We start from the raw sequence: 16,111 nt of genomic DNA on the forward strand, positions 1-16,111 counted from the left end.
TGTCTAAATGTTGGTACTTAAGCTTAAGCTCTGTTTATATAAATGGTAATGAGTCAGTCTTTAAAGAAAACATTCTCCATTCTCCACAGAGCTCCATCCTGCTTTTAACCTGCTTCACAATTTCTTCACCCCGTTGAGGATTAGTCCGTCAGCTGGGGCTTCGGCTGGAGCTTCTCTCAGTCCAGTTCTCATTAGTATTTGAAACTTTATGAGGTATTGTTGAAATGGTGGCATCACTAAGACAACAGGAATGTGGACCTAGGGGAAAATTATCATTACACACAGAGGGTTAGGTAGTATTTGACATGAAATTAATCCACTGTTGAACTTGGGGTGGATTTACGGATAGTTAGAATCCAGTATGGTATACAGAGCAGCTGAATTCAAGGAAATAGTATGTGTGTGTATGTGTGTATATATATACACACACATATATTTTTAAATTAATTTATTTATTTTTGGCTGTGTTGGGTCTTCGTTGCTGCGCGCAGGCTTTCTCTGGTTGTGGTGAGTGGGGGCTACTCTTCATTGTGTTGCACGGGCTTCTCATTGCGGTGGCTTCTCTCATTGCGGTGGCTTCTCTCATTGCGGAGCACGGGCTCTAGGTGTGTGGGCTTCTGTAGTTCTGGTGTGTGGGCTCAGTAGTTGTGGCTCGTGGGCTCTAGAACGCAGGCTCAGTAGTTGTGGCACGTGGGCTTAGTTGCTCCACGGCATGTGGGATCTTCCCGGACCAGGGCTTGAACCCATGTCCTCTGCATTGGCAGGCGGATTCTTTTTTTTTTACATCTTTATTGGAGTATAATTGCTTCACAATGGTGTGTTAGTTTCTGCTTTATGTTTTTATTCCTGTCTTACCCCTAGGTTCTTCATAACATTTTTTTTCTTAAATTCCATATATATGTGTTAGCATACAGTATTTGTCTTTCTCTTTCTGACTTACTTCACTCTGTATGACAGACTCTAGGTCTATCCACCTCATTACAAATAGCTCAATTTCGTTTCTTTTTATGGCTGAGTAATATTCCATTGTATATATGTGCTACATCTTCTTTATCCATTCATCCGATGAAGGACACTTAGGTTGTTTCCATCTCCTGGCTGTTGTAAATAGAGCTTCAATGAACATTGTGGTACATGACTCTTTCTGAATTATGGTTTTCTCAGGGTATATGCCCAGTAGTGGGATTGCTGGGTTATATGGTAGTTCTATATGTAGATTTTTAAGGAACCTTCATACTGTTCTCCATAGTGGCTGAACCAATTCACATTCCCACCAGCAGTGCAAGAGTGTTCCCTTTTTCCCACACCCTCTCCAGCATTTATTGTTTCTAGATTTTTTAATGATGGCCATTCTGACTGGTGTGAGATGATATCTCATTGTAATTTTTTTTTTTTTTTGCGGTACGTGGGCCTCTCACTGTTGCGGCCTCTCCCGCTCCGGAGCGCAGGCTCCGGACGTGCAGGCCCAGTGGCCACAGCTCACGGCGCGAACCCACGTCCCCTGCATTGGCAGGCGGACTCTCAACCCCTGTGCCACCAGGGAAGCTCTCATTGTAGTTTTGATTTGCATTTCTCTAATGATTAATGATGTTGAGCATTCTTTCATGTGTTTGTTGGCAGTCTGTATATCTTCTTTGGAGAAATGTCTGTTTAGGTCTTCTGCTCATTTTTGGCTTGGGTTGTTTGTTTTTTTGTTATTGAGCTGCATGAGCTGCTTTTAAATTTTGGAGATTAATCCTTTGTCAGTTGCTTCCTTTGCAAATATTTTTTCCCATTCTGAGGGTTGTCTTTTGGTCTTGTTTATGGTTTCCTTTGCTGTGCAAAAGCTTTGACGTTTCATTAGGTACCATTTGTTTATTTTTGTTGTTATTTCCATTTCTCTAGGAGGTGGGTCAAAAAGGATCGTGCTGTGATTTATGTCATAGAGTGTGCTGCCTATGTTTTCCTCTAAGAGTTTGATAGTTTCTGGCCTTACATTTAGGTCTTTAATCCATTTTGAGCTTATTTTTGTGTATGGTGTTAGGGAGGGTTCTAATCTCACACTTTTACATGTACCTGTCCAGTTTTCCCAGCACCACTTATTGAAGAGGCTGTCCTTTCTCCACTGTACATTCCTGCCTCCTTTATCAAAGATAAGGTGACCATATGTGCGTTGGTTTATCTCTGGGCTTTCTATCCTATTCCATTGATCTATATGGATCTGTTTTTGTGCCAGTACCATACTGTCTTGGTTACTGTAGCTTTGTAGTATAGTCTGAAGTCAGGGAACCTGGCAGGTGGATTCTTAACCACTGTGCCACCAGGGAAGCCCCAGTATGTTTGTTCTTTACACAGAAATATTTTAGGAAGATACTGAATGTTGTAAACAAAATTTTTAAAAATATTTATTTATTTATTTGGTTGCACTGAGTCTTAGTTGCATCATGTGGGATCTTCGTCATGACATGTGGGATCTTTAGTTGTGGCATGTGGGATCTAGTTCCCTGACCAGGAATCGAACCTGGGCCCCCTGCATTGGGAGCGTGGAGTCTTAACCACTGGACCACCAGGGAAGTCCTGAATGTTGCAAAAATTTATATAGATTTTTAATAGAAAAGAAAAAAAGTATAGAACTTAAGGAATCAACCAATATATCTTTCACGATGTTTAAAAGTTTCTTCTTTCTTAAAGTGCTTTGATATATTTGTTTCTCAAAACAGCCCTGTGAAGTAGGGAAGATGTTATTATCACTCCTTTTTTTTCAGATGTAAAATGGAGATGCAGAGATATTAAATGACTTGCCTCTAGTTGTAAAGCAAACTCCTGGTATTTCTGGGTCCAGATCCCATGTCTCTCAACTTCTTGTCGTATTTCAACTGTACTGGCTTTGGCAGTGGAAGGAGCTTTAGAGTCAGGCATACCTGAGTGGACACTATGTGATCTTGGTCTTGGACAGTTTTTGTTTTTTTTTTAAAGCATTGCCGAGTCCATCTCCTCATCTATTTATTTAAGATAATAATATTAGCCAATGAGGATTGACTAAGAGGCACATATTTCATGTGTGATAAATATTTGTTCTTCTTTCAGCCTTGAGAGTGGAGGTCAGAAGTTATTGCAGTAATCCAGCACAGAATAAGCAAATAATATTTTCTTGAACTGGATTAAGCCAAATCAATCAGTCACTTAGAAACACAGGATGGAATAAATTTTCCCAAAGTACAGGCCATTTAAGAATCCTCAAATACTGAATATCATTTATGAGTATGTAGCAGAGCAACATTTATGAGTATATAGCAACATGTATGAGTATATAGCAGAGTGGTTTGTTTAGAGTCGTCTCTTGTAAGATGGAAGTAGAACATGTGTTCATCCAGCAAATATTTATCGAATGTTTACTGTGTTCTAAGCACTGGGGATACAGTGATGAAATGGTGCCTAATTTAAGGAAATGGAAGACAAATAAATGGCTAATTTGATCAGAGGGCTTCTGTAAAGTTGTGACCAAGGTGCTATGGAGGAGAATAGAGTGGAGCATCTGATTTACCCTGAGGGACTCAGGAAAAGCTTCTTAGCAGAAATGTCACTTCGGCAAAGTCTTAAAGGTATGTTAATCCAGTGGGAGCAAGGCTGTATAGTATTTGAGGCAGAGGGAAAGGCATATACAAAGGCACTACCTATGGTGCATGAGTTTATATGACAGGAGATGGGCTGGAGAGGTAAGCCCTGTCTCTCAAAGAGTCAGAAGGTTAAAGGAAGTTAAAACTATAGGGAGCCATTAAAAGATGATGAATGGAGAAGTACAAGGTTAAATTAATGTTTTGGTAAAAAGACCACCTCCTGGCAATATATCAAGGTTTAAATAGATGTACTAATTAAGGTACTTTTGAATACAAGGAAAAAAACATTTTTGAGGCAGCCTAATTTAAAGGAGGAATAATTTATTATGAGTACAGAGAGGTCTTTCAGGGATCTTATGGCACCTGGACTTCAAGAACTGAGTGGAGAGCTGAACAGGAACTCCTGTCTCTTGCTTTTGCTTTGGCCTTTCTGCCTCATTTTTTCTTCCCTTTCTGTAGATTGGTTTTCTGTGCTTTTTTGCCTATGTGGTTAAATATTACCTTCCTACAGTTGCCTAATATTGCAGTTTCAGCCATACTCCAAGACTCTGCAGATGTCTTTAAATCTAGTTCAATTTTCAAGTGAAGAGAGAACCTCATTGCCCACGATGGGTTAGGTATCTCCTGTCCTGATCCAGTCAGATGTGGCTACTGTACCTTGACTGTCAGGCTCCAGTCCCTGTGTGTGTGTGAATTTGGAAGGTGGTGTAGGAAGGGACATTCTGAGACATGGGGACGGTTGTGAGCTAGGCGGATACCACAGAAAATTTCTTACAGAGGGTAAGAATAGAAACAAAGGCTAGCACTGAAATCTAGGCACTAAATGTTGAGGGCCTGAGCTAAGGTTAGTTAGGGGCAGTATGGAAAGAGAGGAGGAAGTAAAGTTAAGAGGTATTTAGAAAATCAGACACACTTTGGTGCCTTATGAAAGGTAGGAGATTTGAGAGAAGGAAGGAGTCTGCATTTCAGATTTGTATTACTGGGAATTTGGAAAAGAAACATTGAGGAGGATTGAGTTTTAGGGCAGAGATGCTGAGTTTGGTTTGGACACAGTGTATTTGTGGTCCCCACGGGATATTAAGTGTTGATGTTCAGTAAACACTTGAATGTAGGGTTTGGATTTCAGGAGTGAGATTTCTGTTGAGATTTGGGAGTCATCTTGGGTTGGCAATTGAAACTATGAACTGGATAAAGTCACCTAGAATGAGAAGAGTAGAAAGATAAGAATGGAATCTGAGGACCACCTCAGTATATATGGAAGGCGTGGAAGAAGAGTTTTTCAAGTGACTAATTTGTGACGTTGGACAAGAGGGGATTATGGAATATAACACTGTAGAAGAATGTGTGTTTAGCATGTGCTCAAGCCTTAAAAGACAAGATAAAGTCTATGGCTTAGTAATTAATAGAAATGTGTGTTGGGTACTGTGTTCTCTTACTTGATCCTCACAGCCATCCAACTGCTTATTATCTCCACTTTACAGGTCAGGCAACTTAGACACAGAGAAGTTAAGTAACTTGCTCACAGTTTTACAGCTGTAGGTGGCAGAATCAGGATTTGAACTCCTGCAAATCCAGCTTTTAAGAGTCTACTCTTAACCACTGTTCTTGATGCCTGCCTTCAAAGGAAATGGAAGGAGATTCTAATTTAGCTAGTTAGTATAGTTTATGTTACTAAAATGATTATAGTAATGGAGGGCAAACTTATTTTATTTTTGATTGTGGTAAAATGCACATAAAATAAAATTTACCATCTTATTAACCTTTTTTAAAGTATACAGTTCAGTAGTATATTCATATTGTTGTGCACCCAACCTCCAGAACTTTTTGTTTTGCAAAACTGAAACTCTATACCCAATAAACTCCCCATTTTCCCTTCCCCCCAGCCTCTGACAACATCATTATACTTCGTGTCTCTATAAGGTACTGTAAGTACCTCATATAAGTGGAATCATACAGTATATCTATTTTTGTGACTGGCGTATTTCACTTAGCATAATGTCTTGAAGGTTCATCCATATTGCAGCATGTGTCAGAAATTCCTTCCTTTTTATGGAAGCCATATGTTTATTTATTAGAACAACTTTCTTTAGACATTTATTCCCATGTTGAGGAAGATCTTTTTCTCATATCGGTTTTGGAAAAAACTGTTTCAGGGATGGGGACATATTGCACATCTTTATAACTCTATACTGGTATTTGAGTGTTTTGGGTAAAACTTTTTAACAGGAGGAAACTTTACTAAAAACTTATAGAAGCATTAAAAACAAATAATACCTTTTAATTTTTCTTGTCTGTTTGAGAAGGACAACTGTGTTGTACTTTTTCCCTGTAGTGATAGCGTGACCCATGGGAGTCACAGATTTAAAATACAGTTTTTATAATATTCACAAGGATACCAAAGGTCTTTGATGTATACTGTACTAAGCTTTCCTACAGAAACTGTGTTCACCACTGATATGGGGAGCATCTCACCCAACTAGGTAAGCCTTTTAACTGCACCTCAGTTTAGGGCTGTAGTCAGAGCATCTTACCGTTTTGAATATAACAGCGGAGGTCAGGCTAGCTTTTCAGTTCACTACTTGTTAACTTTAGGAAGGTACTTAAGTTTTTTAAACTTGAATTTCCCTATTTATAAAATGGAATATTCAGTTTCTACCCCATTGGGTTCTCTTAGGATTAAATTAAATCTGAATAAAGTGCTTATGAGCACAGTGACCGGCACATAGTAAGTGCTCGGTGAATGTTAGCTGTAATTATTGTTCTTGTTACTATCGTCATGTTTGGTATGCAAGCATTTGAAGATTCCCAAATGGCCTACTGTAAAGGGAAATCTATTCCGTCCCTTGTTCTGGGCTAGATGCTTCAGAGGATTCAAGATTGAGGAGTATACAGTTTCTCCCTTTAAGTACCTTACATTTAAAATGGAATAATTTTATCTACAGTGGGTTTTTAAGGCTATAACTTCTAAAATTGTACTTTTTTTTTTTTTTTTTTTTGCGGTACGCGGGCCTCTCACTGTTGTGGCCTTTCCCGTTGCGGAGCACAGGCTCCGGACGTGCAGGCTCAGCGGCCATGGGTCACAGGCCTAGCCGCTCCGCGGCATGTGGGATCTTCCCAGACCTGGGCACAAACGCGTGTCCCCTGCATCAGCAGGTGGACTCTCAACCACTGCGCCACCAGGGAAGCCCTTAAAATTGTACTTTTTTATTAGAAAGTATAGGGGAATAAATCAAGGTGAAAGTGTGGTTTTCGCATTTTAAAACCTTCTTTGAATTCGGTAAAGGATTCTTTGATTTGTGGATTTTGTTTGTTTATTTCCAGCCAGCACCTAACCAAGTCACTTTTCATCTGCCACTACATCGTTATTATGCTATGTTTTTGAGTAAGGTAAGAGTGTCATTAAACAACTCTGTTTGTTTTTTGAATATTGGGAATTATGTATTGAATTAGTAACATTTTTTATTATAATTTTTAGGCTGTGAAATGTCAAGAACTAGATTTGGATTCTGTTTTACCAGATCAGGAAATGTTAATGAAACTAATGATTCATCCACTCCAAATTCAGGTATGTTTTCAGGCTTTTAAAAGGTTTTGAATTCCTTGGTTAAGTGATTCTTCCTTTATTTTATTTGTATGCCTTTATCATTGTTATTATAGCCAAAATGTTTGAAATTTAAAAAAAAATTTAGTTTTTGTATTTTTGCCAGATATTTTGTTTTTTTTTGTTTTTTTTTTTTAAATGAGATTTACATTTAGTTATAATTTCCCCAGGAATTCTTTTCACTATATTTACTTATGGGGGTGTTTAACATACTACAGCACTGTTTTGGGAGTCAGGAGACCCAGCAAATTCTAGCCTTGGTGCCACCACTATTTTATTATCTATGTTGTTTGGAGTGATTTACCTACTTGATTCTTAGTTTCCCCATCTATAAAGTGAGAGGAGAGAAAAGAGAGAAGAATTAGCCTACATATGCACTGTGGTTTCTTTCATTTCTAACACTGTGATTTTGTGGACCACCTTTTATATACATTAGAGGGATTTGCACTTCAGTTTATTTTTCCTGGAAATTTTAGATTTGTTAACCATTATTGAACTTTACCTCTGGGAGTTAGGAACAAATAAGAGATGAAGTTATGACTGTGCTTAGTTTTAGTTGATACAGGACATAAATACATGAAGAATTAAATATTAATATAGTAAGAAAATTTATTCTAATCTGATCTGCTCTTGCCAGATTTTAGAAAATGACTAGATCGAAGGTTGAGTTAGGGTGAATTAAAGACATAGATTATATTCATTGATGTTGAACAGTGAACAGTTAGCTTGTTCGATGCTTATTCCTGTGTTTCTTTAAGCATTATGTATGTTCTTTTTTTTTTTTTGAGGAGGAAAAAGTTAAATGTAATCGTCAGTGATTCCTCATTAAAGATTTCAGTGCATATTGTTATAAATGTATCCAGGAGTCATCATGGAAAACTAACTCATGTATAAACTACAGAAGAAGGGACTGTATAAAATATAATGATCATCATAAAATTTAAAATTATATATTTGAATTGAATATCTTAAACATTGGACAGAATGTCAGGCTTATGCTATGATTAAGTTATAAAATATTTTGAAATGTTTGTTTATTGTAACATGATTTTATAAAGGTTGACTTTAGATGACTTCTTTATCCAATTTACTTAATTTTTGTTTTACTAGGCAAGTCTTGCCGAAATCCATAGCAATATGTGGGTAAGAAATGGTCTGCAAATCAAAGGACAAGCCATGACCTATGTCCAGTCTCATTTCTGTAATTCCATGATTGATCCTGACATTTACCTATTACAGGTAAGCCAACTTGATGATGCAGATGTTGTACTTTAGAAGTATCTCATTTGTACCTGTGGGATTTTAATTTATAGAGGTGACTAAATGATGACATGGAGAGGTCAGTGCTATTGAAAGAAGAATTTTATTACTTATAATTTCCAAAGGAAGGGGGCATGTCACACTACGCAGGACCAGAGGGGAAGCGTTAGATTTTGGTCAGGAGGCAGAAGGAGGAGTGAGGGGAAATCCTAGACCAGAAGCTTTATTGGGGTTTCCATAGGAATGGCAAGGCAGGGCAGGGGAAGTCGTTTAGGATTGGCTAGTTTGAATAATCTTGGTGGGCTCTGGGGCATAAAGGCTATCTGGTACCTGCCCTGGGCAGGGGGCCAGGGGGAATATTGGCTTGGTATGTGAGTTAAATAAAGGGCATGAGGGACTTGCATATTAGGGACCTGCTCCCAGGTAAGCTGTTTACTATCTTTTGGAATTAGCTAGCCTTTAGAAGGGTAGTTTCTCTCCTGGTCTTTAGGGCCCCCCTAGATGCCAGAACATCAGAAGATACAGAAAATAAAAAACACAAGAAGTAAAACTGGGGAAATCCCTGGCAGTCCAGTGGTTAAGACTTGGTGCTTTCCCTGCTGTGGCCTGGGTTCAATCCCTGGTTGGGGGACTGAGATCCTGCAAGCCACGTGGCGTGGCTGGAAAAAGAAAAAAAGAAGTAAAACTGAATATTGAGAAATAAAGATTGTGGGTTTTATTTTTTGTCTTTTAAAGGTTTGTGCATCTAGACTTGATCCAGATTATTTTATTTCATCTGTCTTTGAAAGGTAAGCATAATTTTATTAAGACAGGTATTAGGAAGTATTTGGAATTTAAACTAATTTTAACTTTAAAAAATCTGTCTCAAATATTTTTTTAATAGATTTAAGGTAGTGGATTTGTTGACAATGGCTTCACAACATCAAAACACAGTACTTGATGCAGAGCATGAGAGATCCATGTTAGAAGGCGCTCTTACATTTCTTGTGATTCTTTTGAGTCTCCGTTTACATTTAGGTAAAAAGCACTAATACAAATACTTGCGTATTAACTATTAACCTCCCTTTCCTCCCTTCTCCTTGTGGTAGTAACTGGCTTATGGAAAAAAAGGAAAGGATGTATTACCGTTGACACTCCTTTTAGAATATCCTTTAAAAAACCTCTTAAGGGAACTGCAAATATCAGGGTAGTTAAACTGCAGTTATATTGGGGCATTGTATTCTTTGCTCTTTAATTTTGTAAGCATCTCATTTTTGGTATTTACACTTAATAAATTGTGTGGTAAGTTGTTTCTTTATAAAATATAGATATTCAGATTTATTAATTCTATTTTTAATTTTAGGAATGTCTGATGATGAGATTCTCAGAGCAGAGATGGTAGCCCAGCTGTGTATGAATGACAGAACACATAGTTCATTGCTGGACCTCATATCCTTTTAAAAGTTTAATTTTCTGTTAGTTGCAGGATCTAAGTTGTAAGTAATATTCATGGATTAGAAATATATCACTTTTTGATTAAAATGGTTTTTTTTTGAAGTTGACAAATAATATGGAGAAAAACTCCAGTTCAATTCTGTGTTCAAGACCACTGGTAGATTTTTTTGCCTCTGTCGTCTCTCAGGGTACTTTTTTTTTTTTTTTCCGGTACGCGGGCCTCTCCCTGTTGAGGCCTCTCCTGTTGCGGAGCACAGGCTCCGGACACGTAGGCTCAATGGCCATGGCTCACGGGCCCAGCCACTCCACGGCATGTGGGATCTTCCCAGACTGGGGCACGAACCTGTGTCCCCTGCATCGGCAGGCGGACTCTCAACCACTGCGCCACCAGGGAAGCCCTCAGGGTACTCTTATTAGACCTTGGTTAGGCATCAGGACTGGTGGCTCTGGGCACCCCAGGATCTGACCTTTAAGGACAGCAATAGTGAAAGGGAGCTTGACACTTGGTGAAAGGCAGCTAGGTCTACTTTATCTCTATAGCCAGGCTGGAATTCATGGTTAAAATTTAGAGGTATATCTTATCATTATTATTACCAGAGCTTTAAACATTCTGGGATTTTTTTCTTAGAATTCAGTTTTAAACTAAGAGGTTTTTAAGGGCAAAGACTGTTGTCTACAAACTTTAAAAACTTATGGTTCTCTGTATAGACTGAGCATACAATGGACACTTTATTATTTTTTGATTTATTGTTTATAAAATTTTAGACAAAGATCATGTTATTTTGCGATAAAATTTATTTGTGAATTTTTGGCTAAATTTAATTTGTACATTATGATTATGTTTGAAATAATTGGCTAAATTTTGTGAAATAGCTCCTATTAGAAATGCCTATTTGATAACCTTGAAGATTTTCTTAAGCAGCCAACAGTTTGATACTGTTTGATGATTTCATTCAGCCATTATATACTGTATATTAGTGCTGCAAAAGAGCAAAAGCATTCTCTGTAACTTTGAATTTAGAAGAATTATGTAGCTTTAATGTGAAACCAAGAGGAAAGAATCTTTGTGGTTTTCTTATTTTTATAAAATTTGCTTAGTATCTTTTTCCTTATTATTTTGAGGGTGACATTTTGTGTTTTTGGAAAAATAATCTTTGCTCATAAAAGTCTGGGCTGATTTTTAGTATACTGTGTTTGATTTTCTAAGGGAAATTACAACTTTATTTGCAAAAGGATGAAAATGGAGATTAATTTTAAAAGTTTTTTTTTTCATTTCCTGAAACTGTATTAATTTGTTTTGGGGGAAATATACTTCAGAGCTACTTCAGCATGTAATTTATTAGTAGGCTTCTAGATTAAGGTATCTTAATTCACAGTTAATAAAGTTATTATTGAACTGTTGTATTATATAGCCCTCTTGTGGCCGACTTTATGTATTACAGCCAATTACTCTGCATATTTTAGCAAAGGAAGTTAGAAACTAGAATACCTTGGTAAGATTAAGTATGCGACTTTTAGTTATTAATTTTTTTCTTGACACATACATCATATTCCAGAAAATCCAAATCCCAAAAGTGGCATTATTCCAGGAAGTTATAGCTTTGAATCAGTTTTATCAGCTGTAGCTGATTTTAAGGCTCCTGTTTTTGAACCTGGAGGTTCTATGCAACAAGGCATGTATACTCCTAAAGGTATGTTTATATACATAAATGTGTTTTTTCAAATATCAGTTTTCTGAAGGTTCATTGTGTATACTGAAACAAAATGTTTGCCTTATATTTGTTCAGCTTTGGTTTTTCCCCTCAACTTTCTTATAGATGTATGTTTGTCTTTTATGGTGTACAGTGATACTGGTTCCATTTATTTACAAACCTGTGGTTTATATTACAATAAGACTTCTTAGATGACTCTAAATTATAAAAGTAACTTTATATATGAACTCCAGTTTATTTTTGTAAGTGAATGAACTGTAAATGAACCAGAAATTATGAAGCAAAATATATACTACAAACATTCTGAATGTATTTGCCCTTTAAATTTGATTTTGAAATAGTTCTCACTACCCAAATTTTAACTTGAAACAGTTAAAATCTATGTGGAATACTGATAACATTCTCATACATTTTGAACCTGTATAAATACATAGAAACCTTTTCTGTAAGTGGTTAGTTTTCTAAAGTTTTCCCCCTGGATTTGTAGATGACATGCTTGACAAAAGCCAGAAGTAGGTGGAATCCTGATTCATGGTCTTTTCTTCTTCTCTTTCACATTTTCATTAATCTAAGTTAAAATTCTGAAAGAAGTAGCAGTTGCATGCTTCTTGCCCCTCTCAGCACTCATTGTCTAAGTGAAAAACTGATGCCCACTTTGTAGTTGTAAATAGCATGTACCATGTTTGGTAAAACTCACCAAAATAAACCTTATCATGTGTGATTTTTCAGAGAGTTCACAAAGGTAGCAAGAACAATCCAGAGTCTCTGGTTGAAATGTATTCCATTAAAGAAAATACACAGTATTTCTTTATTGTAGAGAACACTTTGTATCTAAAATTTAGGTGAGCTTAGAAGTAGAGTGATGTTCTTGTATAATGCAGTGCTTATTAATAAAGTGTGATGTGAGCATAATCTGTGTCACTCATTCGCGGTCCTTATTAAAATACAGGTTCCTACGCCTCAACCCCAATCTGCTCTTATCCAGATCTCTGGGGATTAATTCTGGAAATCTGCTTTTTTACTAAGCTCTAAAGGATGATTGTCACGCACAATAAAGTTTGAGACACTGAGACAGAGCACTGGACATTGGAAGATTAGAATCAAGAAATTGGGTGTCATATTCAGATGCAGTACTGAGTTGTATTAGCCAGTTGTGCGATATTGAGAAAGTCAGTGTTTTATCTTTGGATTTAACTTCTTATTTGTAAAATGAGTGAGTTGGAATAGATGAGTGTTTTTTAAAAAAGTGTTTAAGATAAGCCTTCAGTTTGGGGGAACTAAGCCTTAAGTGAATCTGTTATACAAAAGCAATAAAAGCAAACCTACTCTTGTTAAAGTGAGTGTGGTTAGTGGACATAGCTTCTCATCTGTTTTACCATCTCCTTGCTCCTAAAGTGGCCCCTGGTAAATCTCTGTTGAAATCCAACTTCTTGGAACACTGAAGCCTCCTGGACCAGTTAGTTAATCACTGAAGTTTTCTTCCATTTCAATGGTTTTATAATTCTGACAAAAACAGATAATAGAATTAATAACAAAGGTTCTATGTCTTTTTGAAGGCCTATCTTAAGGATCTTAAATCATACTTATGATAATTTAAGATGGCCTGTTACATGAAATAGGGACAGTTGTTAACATTTTTTTTTATGCCAGAAAGTTGAAATTATAGTAGATGTGTAGAGAGATGCTTAATGTTCAAATGTTAAGAAATGTTAAGAATTCTCATCCTAAGCATGATTATTAGTGAGATCACAGGTTTTATTTGCAATGTGCAATTTTCTAGTACACGTTAATGTAATTATATAGCTATTAACATAAGCTTTGTGCACTTAATACTTAAAATCATCTTGTGTACCACCAATTGTACATATACCACACATGGGATAATGGTTCCTAATTGTGGAGAAGGTAAGGAGATCAATTATAGCAAAAGAACAAATCTTTTATAAACCAAAAAGTGTTTATAAACTAAGCTCTTGAAAATCAATGGCTCATTAATTTTTTAATCTAGCTTTCACATTTTTATCTTCGAATACTTTCAAAAATGTTAATGCATTGTGTTTCTTACTTTCTCATTGGCACTTTACAAAAAAAAGTGAGCTAAACTTTTATGGTGAGGCGTTATCACATTATAAAACTTCTTGCTCACTAGTTCTTGCTGAACTTAAGAGAACATTATAGTGACGAAATAATGATTTTTGATTTAGAAAAGTGGTCATTGCATCAAGCTTATTAAGGCAAATATATAATCAAATTAAACTTTCCCATTTTTTAAATATAAGATATACTTAAATGTAATTCGTCATTAGAGATCGACTTTATTCCTAAGAAGTCAGTGTTTTGTTTCTACTCTCTTTTGAATAATAGCTGAAGTCTGGGATCATGAGTTTGACCCCGTCATGGTCATTCTTCGAACAGTTTACCGTAGAGACGTGCAGTCTGCAATGGACAGATACACAGCATTGTAAGTACGTTATGTTAGTCAGTAAAATAATGGATATCTTGTGTTTATAGAGAAAAATTTCAGTTATAACACAAATGTGATATGCTCTCATTAAAATATACTCAATCTTTAGAGGAGAAAATATTTTAAGATTAAAAAAATAATCTGGCTGAGATTTATGTTCTCAAGATCTTGATCCAAAAACCTGACATTAATCTGATAAAAATAAATTTTATAAAACATCACAAATAAATGTAAAAAAATAACAAACTTATTTAGTTGCTCTTTGACCAGGAGAATTCAAAGCTTGGTTTTGTGTTGTTCTACTTTTAAAGCAGTAGAGGAGGCACAACTTAAGAGACTAAAATTGTCTGATATCAGAGATGATGGGTAGGTACAAAAAATGTGGTAATATTGCTGTGTTCTTGACAATTGGGAAAACAGCCAAAGTAAAATGAATTTTATTTGTAAATATTTAACAAAGTAGTTAAAATGTTGATAATTGCCGAAAAATTTTGAAGGATATCTTTTTAATGGAGAATTCAGTTTTATATATTATTGTCGTAGACTATTTTTTAATGTATTATTTCCTCCTGTTTTTAAACATTAAATAGTTAATCTATTGCTGAACATTATAGGATATTGCCTTTTATTTGTGCTCAGTTTATTTGTGCTTAGTTAAACATTTTGAAAACAAGTTTAAGATGATATAAATGTCTTTGGTCTTGAGAAAATATTTGTTCATATAACCATCAAAGTGTAAATACAGATATTGGGTGTAATTGAAACTTCTTTTTGCCAAGACTTTGCAGTAATGGATATATGCTGAATTTAAGAACCATCATAGATACCTCTGAAGAAAGTTTATAAACTTTATAGAAGTTTAGCATATTCTCCCCTCCCCTCACCCCACCCCAAGAAAGACAAAAACGAAAAACAAAACTTAGTTCAGCATCTCTCTCTACCTTTCTCTAAAACCCGTGGGAACATAGTCTGAGATTCTCCTTTCTCTGCTTTCTTAGCAACCTCTTTTTATGCTTTTCGTGTAGCTTTGTAACTATTTGTTTGCTTTGTAGGTTTTTACTAGACTCTTAGTTCCTTGAGGGAAGGTATTTTTGTCTCTGTGTCTCTTTTATATCTTCAGAATCTATATCAGTGCTGGCATATAAAAAGGCATTCAGCATATATTTGTTGAGTAAATAAATTTGAGTAGTTCATGCTGAAAAATGAAAACCATATCTGTAGAGCTATTTTTATTAAATTTTCCTCTTTCCTGTTTTGCTATTTTTTCTCATAATCTCATTCTCCTCATTTGGCTTTTGAGTTCCTGTACAATGTCTGTATAGTTTCTTAGAAATATGTCTGAATTGCTGTGATGTTTTTTGGCAGTTTAAAAATCTTTGTTTAAAGAAATGTGTATTTAAATAAGAGAATAATAACAGATAACAAATACACTTTAACTTCAGATTAAAATCATTTTCTTATAAATTAATCTCTGAAATTTTATATGCAATATTATATTAATATATTTTTTATATTTAAGATAAATATATCCGTGAAGAATGTGTTTGTTTCTATGTACAACTTAAATTTTTTTGAAATTTATTTTGTATATGAAATATAACATCTTTTTCCTTTATGTGATATCACTTATATGAGTGTATAATTGACCATTTGAGTTCTTAATATAACACAACTGGGAAATAAGCCTAAAGTGTAGGGCTTATTGGCTATTGGTCATTTGCATTTTCTTTTAGTTTTAAGGAACAGAAGTGGCAAAACTGATTTACTTAGTGTGATCCTTTTTTATTTCAAGAAGGTAATAGAAAGGCGTTTTGAAAAATTATAGAGAAAAATAATTAGGTAAATTAAAGCTATTGTGTCTTTATTTTTAGCATTAAAAAAATCTTTACTTATTTATTTTTTAACATCTTTATTGGAGTATAATTGCTTTACAATGGTGTGTTTCTGCTTTATAACAAAGTGAATCAGCTATACATATACATATATCCCCATATCCACTCCCTCTTGCGTCTCCCTCCCACCCTCCCTATCCCAACCCTCTAGG

General features: G+C 35.6%; 1 protein-coding gene and 1 non-coding gene across 2 annotated transcripts in view; one reads left to right on the forward strand and one right to left on the reverse strand.

The window, feature by feature from the left end:
* UBR3 (ubiquitin protein ligase E3 component n-recognin 3) overlaps positions 1–16,111 on the forward strand; it is a gene marked incomplete at its 3' end in the record, with an annotated part of 118,921 nt that overhangs the window by 90,634 nt on the left and 12,176 nt on the right. Inside the window, exons 12-19 of the mRNA XM_007452632.1 lie at positions 6,918–6,983; positions 7,072–7,161; positions 8,308–8,436; positions 9,193–9,245; positions 9,341–9,474; positions 9,800–9,884; positions 11,440–11,582; positions 13,968–14,064. Of these exons, the coding sequence (XP_007452694.1) occupies positions 6,918–6,983; positions 7,072–7,161; positions 8,308–8,436; positions 9,193–9,245; positions 9,341–9,474; positions 9,800–9,884; positions 11,440–11,582; positions 13,968–14,064 (797 nt within the window). The remainder of the gene's footprint in view (positions 1–6,917; positions 6,984–7,071; positions 7,162–8,307; positions 8,437–9,192; positions 9,246–9,340; positions 9,475–9,799; positions 9,885–11,439; positions 11,583–13,967; positions 14,065–16,111) is intronic.
* On the reverse strand, positions 2,480–2,552 carry TRNAG-CCC (transfer RNA glycine (anticodon CCC)). Its single transcript has one exon. It is a non-coding gene; the product is annotated as a tRNA-Gly (tRNA).

Source organism: Lipotes vexillifer, unplaced genomic scaffold, assembly GCF_000442215.2.
Source record: "Lipotes vexillifer unplaced genomic scaffold, Lipotes_vexillifer_v1.1 scaffold454, whole genome shotgun sequence".
NCBI lineage: Eukaryota > Metazoa > Chordata > Mammalia > Artiodactyla > Lipotidae > Lipotes > Lipotes vexillifer.